Source organism: Suricata suricatta, chromosome 6, assembly GCF_006229205.1.
Source record: "Suricata suricatta isolate VVHF042 chromosome 6, meerkat_22Aug2017_6uvM2_HiC, whole genome shotgun sequence".
Classification (NCBI taxonomy): domain Eukaryota; kingdom Metazoa; phylum Chordata; class Mammalia; order Carnivora; family Herpestidae; genus Suricata; species Suricata suricatta.
The window spans coordinates 73,887,837-73,897,645 of record NC_043705.1 but is presented as its reverse complement, the minus strand read 5'-3'; the positions used below and the strand labels follow the sequence as shown (position 1 = coordinate 73,897,645).

Sequence of the window (9,809 nt, the reverse complement as noted above, 5' to 3'; positions counted from 1 at the left end):
TCTCCGCAGTGAAGTTTAAGGCGGATTGGAGTTTCCTTGACTCCTGCGTGAGGAGTTTCCAAATGGCAATGAAAAAGCGTCACCTAAATGTCCATAAGCGCCTAATGACACCTATGTCATCTCTTGTTTCCTGCAAGATCCTTATTCGGGGTGGTCATCCACCACCCACCCTGAGTGGACGATCGGTTAATTGGTTCATTTGTGTATGGGTACTTTCCAGATCGAGCTGTGAACCGAATACAAAACGTCCTCCTCCTCCTTTCCCCTCCCTTCCTGATTCACTCTTGTTGGGAGGGCGTGTGTATGCGCGTTCGCGTGTGTGTGTCCGCGTGTGTATGTTTAGCAAAGGCGTTTGGGAGAAACTGCCCCCTGGCAACCCACTCCCCCTGCCCCGCTCTATACGAAGGATCTCTCGAGCAAGATGCGTCTGCAGCCTGTCCCCGGGTGAGGTGTCCTCTCCACGCAGATAAGGACAGACTATCTCCGCGCTCGTCCAGAGAGCTGATACGTAGGTTTCCCGGGAGGGCGACCTGACTTCCTTCTAGCGCGCTGCGCTCTCCCCGGATTGTGTGACTTGCTGTTGCTTGCGCACGCGAGTGTGTGTGTGTGTGTGTGTGTGTGTGTGTGTGTGTACATGGTAGTGAGCGTGTGAGCTTCCTCTCCTGGCACTGTGCAAGCAGCGCCGGCGACGTTACTCTCCAAGCAGCCGACAGCAACGCAAGGCAACCGCAGCCTCCGCCCCCTCGGCCTGGTGATTGGCTGGCTTTGCTCATCATTTCCCTGCTAGGAAAAGGGAAGGGCCAGTGACGCCCCCAAACCAGCTGCAGAAGCGGCCGCCACCTCCAAAGCACAAGGTGTCTCATCTGAGAGGAAACCTGAGCCCCAGGGAGGCGGCGCGGAGCGGCGGGGCTGGGCTGGCGCGAACCTGGAGGGAGAGCGCCGGGCAGCGCTCAGGGAGCAGCGGGAGCTCGGCCGCCGAGGACCCCTGCGACCCGCGCCGGAGATCCCGGCTCCACACTCTCCTCGAATTTTACAGATTTCCGTCCGCGACTGTATCTCCCCAAAACGGAGCCTTTATAACCCAGAGAAGGTGAGGGAGCTGGGGCAACCAGGACTTTCCCGGGCACCCAAGATGCGCTCCATTAGGAAGAGGTGGACGATCTGCACGATAAGTCTGCTCCTGATCTTTTATAAGACAAAAGAAATAGCAAGAACTGAGGAGCACCAGGAGACGCAACTCATCGGGTAAATGCAAAGCTTCATTTCAGGATATTAAAAAAAAAAAAAGAAAAGAAAAAAGAAAGAAGGAAAGAAAGAACAGAAAAAGAAAAAAAAGTCAAGCCATAAATGAAATGTGAATGTAGATGGTAGAGTGAGGGTTGGGAGAGTATGTGTGTTCATATGAGCTTTTGTGTGTTTAGTCTCATGAATTAAATAACAAAGGCTGTTGTTGAGGTGTGTGTGCTTCTCAGTAGGAGTTCAACTTGCCCTGTGTGGTGGTAGTGACAGTTGTGTTCGCGCCGGGGCTCGCACGCCCAAGGAGAAGTCACTGCAGAAGTGTCAACAAAGAACGTGTGCCCTTGTCCTTTTAATCTCCGGGCAGAACTCAGGAGAGGTGCCTTTATTTCCCCTGTGGTTGTCCTTCTTTCTCTGCCCATCACTCTAAGGAGATCCTAGAGAGAGCTGGCTTCCTCAAAGACTGAAGGTAAAGCCCAGAAAGCAGGAAATGTGTCTCCACTGTTGCTTTACTCTTTGGTGTTGGGTAGATCTGTGTATCGTTTGAATTAGAAACTTCAGTACAACCAAGAATTCTTCCCTATTTGCTCTTCTGTGGGTAAAACGCATGGGCGTCATGGTTACAGTTTTAGCAACTGGGTACTGTAGATTCGCACAGACGATGTTTCTGCTGTTTCTTTAGTTTGTCTAAATGACTTCAGAAGCTTCCCCCACCCCAGTAAGTTCTCTAAATATCACACTTCCTTCCTCCCTTCCCCTGGCTTCTGTTTCTTTGAAGTTTTCCCAGGAGGTGGCTGCAACTTTGTGTTGCTTACATATCTTGGAAGCGTTTTCTGAGGATGTGAACCTGGTTGTCAACTCTGTTCGAAGTCCTGTTTCGGAAATCCTCCCTTATCCGGGGGCGTCCGCTATCGGAAACTCCACGCTGGCAGAGATGCCAGCCGGATTTTTTATGTTCCCTGACATTTATTAAAACGAAGATAGAGGCTTTGCCTGTGTGTGGTGTGTGTGTGTGTGTGTGTGTGTGTGTGTGTGTGTGCGCGGGTTGCTAAAACGTGCACGCGCGCACACACACGCACACAAACTTCATGCACTCCATTTAATATTCTTGCTCCTCCCTAAGTAATGAGTATTTAAGTGAGCAAGGCTTATACTTACAGAAAGAATTTTCTGTTTGATAGAAAACTAAGATAGTAGAAGTACAGTCGAAAGGGGCTGGAAGGGAATGAAAAAGCTGGTGGGCTGGATGGTCGTTATGCATCACAAATCTATAAAAGGTCTGTTCTGGGGAAGGAAAGAAAAGCCGAACTATATGAGGTCGTTTACACAGGGAGTGGGTGGGTTGAAAACGCCGCCTAGCCCAATTGTCAGGAAAGCAGGACTTTGGGCGGGGACGTGGGCATCCCAGGCAGACAAAGGGGTCTTGCGGAAGGTGATGAAGCGGCGCGCGGGGGAGTGGCGGCGAGGCGGGGGCTGGGCGTGCGGGGGTCGAGGCTCTTTGTTCCCTTCCGGGCTGGTGGGCTCCAAACAGACGCGTGAGCCCAGACAAAGCCGCCGAGCCTCACCGGGACCCTGAGGGTTCGGGCCCGCCGCTGACAAGCAGGAGCGGGAGGAGGGTGAGGCGAGAAGAGGCGCCCAGTGCGGCCCAGGAGCCCTCTCCGGGCCTCCGTCAGCCGCCGCCAGAGCGGGGGAGCGCACCGCGAGTCCCTCTGAGGGAAACGACCGACCTGGGACCCTCCACATTTCCCGGCAGCATTCCTCCTCGGCCCTTTCCTGGGCGCCGCCGGCCGGCGGGCACTGCGCAGGGCGCCGACGAGGGGCAGGGGACGCAGGTACGGGCGCCGCGTTCGGGCGAGCCGGTTCGCCGCCGGCCCCCTCTTGGGGCGGAGCTGCGGTTGCTCCGCTGCCGCACCGGGAAAGCGTGAGGCGGGCGCGAGTTAATCAAACAGGAAGCGAGGTACGCACCGGCTTTCCCCCTCCTCCGCAAGAGCTGGCAGAAAGGGTGCACGAATGAGCGGGGAGACCGGGGAGCACGTTTAATGGAGGAATCAGGTACCCTCTCTAAAAAAAAAAATCACTTTTACGGTTCAGTCCGCAACTTGGCTCCTCCTCCTTAATTAAACCCCGCAATTACGGCGGGGCGGGGGCAGGGCCGAGAGGCGGCTGGCGGCGCCGCGCCTGCACGTGTGCCCCGCAGCGCCCGGTGCCCGCTCGGCCTCGGCGCCCTGGGGTTGGCGCTGCCGGGAGAATGCGGGCACAGCCAGTCCCGCTGAGCGCTCTTGCCCTTCTCCCTCAAGACGGAACGTTCGGTGGAAAAGCTTGTGATACTAACTCATCCTTTCGTTTTAACTTCCAAACAGTGCTTCGAGTGGAGGAGTTGACTCACCAAACGATCTAGTGATCTCTGTGACTGTTTCTAGCCCAAGCCACTTAGAGAGGCTAGTTTTGAGATGAGTAAACGGGAGTGGAGATTTGGCCCCAGAGCCCCGACTGATACTCCAAAGTGACGTTAATGGGCAGTCTCTAACTTCGGGGAGGCACTGCGTGACCTGAGAGTGGGCAGTGCATTCAGTTAAGGGCCTGCCATAGTCCTTGTACCTTAGAGAACACCCCCTCACCACCAACCCCCCCCCAAAACAAAACAACAAACCACCACCCTCATACTCCTATTTAGTTTCCCTGCTACCATTTGCAACCCGCAGGCCGTTTATTACACGCCCCCCTCTCTTACCTGGAGGTCCCGTCTGGAGTCAGCGCAGCGGTATTGTTATCTGTAATATTGAGCAGTTACTGCATGCAGAAGGAAAGAGAGCACTAGCACAACTTTCCTGTCCACCATCCACGTGCTCCTATCTCCAGAGGAATACTAGAAGCATGAGTTTTTGTAAGGAATTACTTGAGAATAGGTCAAGTAATTATTGGAAATTTAACCTTTCATGCAAACATATTAATTGCCTGGTATGATGACTAGTTATGAAGGTTTAACTCAAAAGGCATGGGGCTATAAGGGGTTTATTCTTGACTGACCTTTTTTTTTTTTTAACGGAGAAATTGGCACTTGCTTCACAATTGGTCCATGATTTCACTGGCTTTCTGTAATTTGGGGATATAATTGGAAATGTGTTAAGGATACTACAGATAAAAAAATATATAGGTGTGCTCATTTAATAAGATGTATTTTAAAGCGGGGCATAAACTTTAATATAATACAAATATTTGTTTTGCTTGTCACTTCTTAAAATTGCCACATACTGTGCTCCTGGTTGACCACAAATGAGACTAACTTAATTTTCTTGTCATCTAGAGATTTCCTTTTGGACTGTGTGCTTTAGATAGTCTCACTAAATGATCGCTGCCCATAGTGATTCTGAAACAGGATAACACTGACAGTGGAGATGAGCATTCATAGAATATTACCATTGTCAGCAAAGTTGGTTCCAGTTGGTTCTCATAAATCAGGAAACCCAGAATCTGCACTTCACCTGTTTTATTTGGAATTCTACTAAAAATTTAAGCAGTAGGGTAAGGTAGTACCTCTCATCTTTATTTTTAGTTGTTTGACACTTAGGAAATGAAAACACATAATTGCCTGCTCCTTGTATTTAGGCTTAATTTTGTGCAAGTTCTTTTCTTTTGAATGACTTTTATAATTTTATATTAAGTAGGAAATTTAACCTAGTCCTTGGGGAGTCATTTACTCCAAAACCAAGTTGAGAGGACTTTTCAGTAGGGTGGAATGAAGGGCTTTTGGGACCTAATCTCAAGAAACAAAAAATTAATGATATTTGTCATGTACTGCAGAGTTAATAGAATAAAATGTAGTGATGCCTGACAACTCATAATTTGAAGAGAAAAATATTTGTAAAAACTGGTAACATAATTAATGATCAGTTTTTGTTACTGCTGTCATATAGATTATCATGTAAGTAGGTTTTTTCTTAGCTCAATTTAAGCAAGAATACTTTATATCTGTTGCTTTTTGCTGCACTATTTCCTTGATGTGTTTTGTGATTTTCTCTTTAGAGGTATATGTTGAGTCTTCCTGTTCATGGTCCTATGCAAGAGAGATTTTCAGTAAGATTTTCATGTTTAGTAATCATGTTTGATTTGGAATGAAAAACTAGTAGGCGGTGGCCACATCCTCATACCTTGCATTGAAGGAAAAGCCTTTTTAAGAGAGAATACTACCTATCAAGGTCACAAAAGAAACAACCCCTGGGACCCACTTAACTTTGTACAAACAAATTTGCTCCCCAGCCTCAGAATGCACTAAGCGTAGCCTTCTTACACAGAAATTCCATCGACTTCTAAAAGAAGTGGTACTAGTTGTAGCTATGTTTACTTAAAGTTCTTTCCAGGAATAAAGCTGAATTTTCGCTTATCACCAGTTCAGTGAAAACTATTCAAAGAACAGAGTAATGTGGTTGTATTTCATTAGTATAAAACTGGTTTAAACTTTTAAATTACTTTTTTTTAATCCTACATATTCTGAAAAGCCTCCATACAACTAAGTACATCACAGCAATTATTTTGCCATGCAAAATGTACGTTTAGCTACATGTCAATGAAACAATAGTCTTCCACAGATGTTTAAAAATGCCAACCCATATATATTTTTTTACTTCTCCTAAGGTTTATCGATGGTAAAAGTAATTGTTATATCAATCTCTGGGTAGAAAAATATGATATTAACAAGTCAGTTAATGAGATGAAGGAAAAAATACCTAACCTTAGAAATGGTGAGAGTTTGTACCCATATTTTTGAAGGTATATTTCCTAAAGTATGAAGGTTAACTTCTATGTATATCCATATTCTCATTCACATATAGTTTTTTAAATTTTTTTTACATTTATTTATTTTTGAGAGACAGAGATAGTAAACAGGGGAGGGGCAGAGAGAGAAAGAGACACAGAATCTGAAGGAGGATCCAGGCTCTAAGCTAGCGGTCAGCACAGAGTCCGATGCAGGCCTTGAACCCACAAACCGTGAGATCATGACCTGAGCTGGAGTCCGATGCTCAACCGACTGAGCCACCCAGGTGCCCCTCATATATAGTTATTATCATTAAACATGTAACATAAAAACTGACTTCTGGGCCATTGAGTAGGAAATTCCACCCTATGTTTCCTAGCATCTTTTTCTAAAATTTTTTTAAAGTTTACTTATTTATTTTGAGAGAGACAGAGAGCAAGAGAGGGAGAGGCATAGAGAGAATCCCAAGCAGGCTCCACACTGTCAGCACAGAGCCCAGTGTGGGGCTTGATCCCATGTAATGGGAGATCATGACCTGAGCTGAAACTAGGAGTCAGATGCTTAACTGGCTAAGCCACCCAGACACCCCTGTTTCCTAGTATCTAAAATGATGATTATTAGCCATGAATAAGCATGTAAGTGCATTATTTTCATCAGCAAGGTAGTTTAAAATATTAGCTTTTATAGAGTTATAAATTTCACAGGGAGTAGTTGCATCTGATGCTTTGAGTTACTTCAGATTGGAACTACATGTTTAAAAAAGAATGCAAACCAAAATACCAAAACTATAAGCCTCTAATTACAGAATTCATCTAACAGCTGTTACACAGGCAATGTTTCTATTGGTAGTAGGAGAGGATTGCCTACATAATAAATATGGATTTAAACTTTTAGACTGAGCAAATAGCGTCTAACTTTTAACTATATTTTTGAGATTTACAAAAAAAAGTAAAAGGTAACATGTAAAGAAATTAATGCAGATTTTGAAAGCGCTGTACAATAAACAGGTAGCATTTTGTTTTTCTGAGTCTCAGTTTACAGCTATAAAGTACCAAGAAGATAATCTTCTAAACAATAAACTGGTTCCACTTTAACTGTCCTAATGACACAAATACTGTCACAGATATCTGTTACTATTATCACTACCACCAGCACTCACCATGCCACATTACGTACCTGCCTGACAATATTGACTGAATGGTGTAGCACAGTTGATTTTTTTGTGTGTGTAACGTAATAGAAAATACCAGTAAAAATGGCTACTGAATACGTTTTCTTTCTCCTTATTATAATCTCTGTCTCCCTACCACCAATAATTATCAGGAAAGTGTCTCACTGTTGAGATGATTTGAGAGTCAATGTAATTTTAGAAATTAGCACTTCAATAATGCTTTATAAATTACTTTCACATACAGACTCCCACTGAATTCTCACAAAGTCATTGCATATTAGATAATGTTATTGCAATTTCAAGATAAAGCAAGGCCACTGCGGCCTAGAAAGAGGATATTGTTCAAGGACACATAGACTAGCAAGTGAAAGAATCACCAACATGACCAAATCACTTTATATTCCAAGGTATTCTTACTAAAAAAAAAAAAAGAAAAAAGAAAAGAAAAAAATTGTTTCTGGTCTATATGCCTTTGTAAAAGTAAAATTACAATTTTGAGAGTCACAATTATATAGATGTAGGAGAATTGGCCAAACTTCCTGTTTCTATTGTCTAAACACAACAGGGAGGGAGGATAGGGTTTGAAGAGAATTTTTTTTAAACACCACAAAAGCCTTTATACGTAAAATGTTTCCATTTCAAGAAGAATAGTGTAAATGATTATCCTGATAAAGTCATATTCTCTTAATTCTTATAATACCATTCATCAATCTCATACTTTCTAACATGTAGAAAAAAGCTGTATCACCCGTTTATTACCAGTAATCTAAATCAAATTATGTATTATGCTCCTTAGACAAAATATTTCTTACTTTCACAGAGCTGGCATTTTTGTTTTGTTTCAGAGATGGTGAACTGTGTTTGAGTCGATCACTTGTCAATAGTTCTGATAAAATCATTCGAAAGGCTGGCTCTTCCATCTTCCAGCACTCTGTAGAAGGTTGGAAAATCAATTCCTCTTTGGTACTGGAAATAAGGTGAGTTTCTTTAATAAGCCATAATAAATTTCACCTCATGTTCTTGAACACATTGGGCTTGGCAAACTTATGTTGAAAGCTTGATTTATAGTTTAAGTATGAATACTTCAATCAGAGAGTGAACCGGCTCTACTTAATGTTGATCAATGAAGGATATGAAGCCATGAATCTGAAATCATTATGCAGTCAGAAATATAAGGATGAATGTGTGAGTTTTGAATATACTGTCTTTATTCTAGTGGAATAAAATATTCAACAGAATACTAATATTTAATAGACTTTTCTTTTTTTTATTCTATTACTCAGGGTGGACATATGTTTTGAACGTTATCTTTAACTTCCTTATAAGTTTTTGTACCTACCTTGGGTTTTTGCACACTGGATGAAAGGAGAGCCTATTCAATTCCTAATTTGCTATTATACAAACATTTGCCTTACCCTGTGAAGAGATATTTCTATGTGAGCTCCTAAAATAAAAGTCTCAATGACTATATCCTAAATTGGCAAAAGCCAGAAAGTACATTTTCTAGAGTACTGGTTTATTCCTTATAAGATTTTGGCATTTTACCTGAAACAGCCTCTTGAAATCAATCTCAATGCCTGGATATATCTATTATATCTTATTTTGTTCTAGTATAATCCTACAACTAATAAGAAGTTTAGGGCCAGACCTTCCTAGGCATGGAGGAAGCAAGCAGATCATGTTTCTCTATAACTACATGGCTATATTTGTTGGTATGTTTAAATCAGAGCATTTTGGTAAATCAAACTCTTTTTAAAAGTTTCAAAGAAATATTCTTTACATGATAAAGTCATTGCATTTTCATATTGGCAAAATGTTAATTATTCAGTGATTGGATATTCCTATACAGCTTTTTAAAGAATAGGTTAGTGGTTAAGAGGATAAGCCATTGATCTGTTTTTTAGGTTTCTATCTACTCGCTTCTTGGGTCATACCAACATATAATATAGATGATGGACAACATGAAGGGAGAGTCTCCTACACTCATCATTAGCGTATGCATAGCAATTCATAAAATGAACTCTAGCAAAGACACTACATGTTGAAATATACTTGAAAGATTGTCTGGAAATTTTTTGAAAGATGCAGGAATCATTTGACTACTTTGTTTGAAGCTTTAGAAGTGTCTAGAAAGGGAAACAGAAATTAAACCATGGCAATATCAAATGGTGCATGCTTCGTTGCTTTTAGTCCAGGGGAAGTTTTGTGTGTTTGTGGACAGGGTACAAGAATTAGGAGATTAGTAGAATCTGATAATTTGGTGTCTTCTGGGTAGAATATGATCAGCAAGCAATATTTATTTCAACTCTAAAAATAAAAACCTCTAAAACCAATATTAAAATTAGGAGATTTCTTATAAAAGTACAGCTTTTCATATACTCTTGAGAAAAGGAAAAATTTGAGAACTCTGGGCCTGTATTTTTCCTGAGAGCTAGTTATCTGTGGCCAACTGTAGCCATGATCTCTCCAGTTTAACACTTTTACACTGGGGTTCCCTTCTTTCTTGATCCATATCTAGTATCTTCGTCACTATCTCACACCCTTATACAGACATTTAAATTAAAAACCCTAAAAGAGATAATAATTATATGAGGAAAAAGCTACAGAATATGGGACTACATGGGGTCATAAATGCAGGTGTGTTTTAGT

At 42.6% G+C, this 9,809-nt stretch overlaps 1 protein-coding gene across 2 annotated transcripts in view; it reads left to right on the top strand.

Annotated features, from left to right (window-relative positions):
• The first annotated feature begins 894 nt into the window (after positions 1–894).
• Positions 895–9,809, top strand: part of ST8SIA4 (ST8 alpha-N-acetyl-neuraminide alpha-2,8-sialyltransferase 4) — a 100,956-nt gene continuing 92,041 nt past the window's right edge. The window contains exons 1-2 of one of the 2 annotated variants that reach the window (XM_029942646.1): positions 895–1,245; positions 8,006–8,137. In XM_029942646.1, the coding sequence (XP_029798506.1) occupies positions 1,133–1,245; positions 8,006–8,137 (245 nt within the window). In that variant the 5' untranslated portion in view covers positions 895–1,132. The remainder of the gene's footprint in view (positions 1,246–8,005; positions 8,138–9,809) is intronic. The other variant, XM_029942645.1, reaches the window with a different exon arrangement.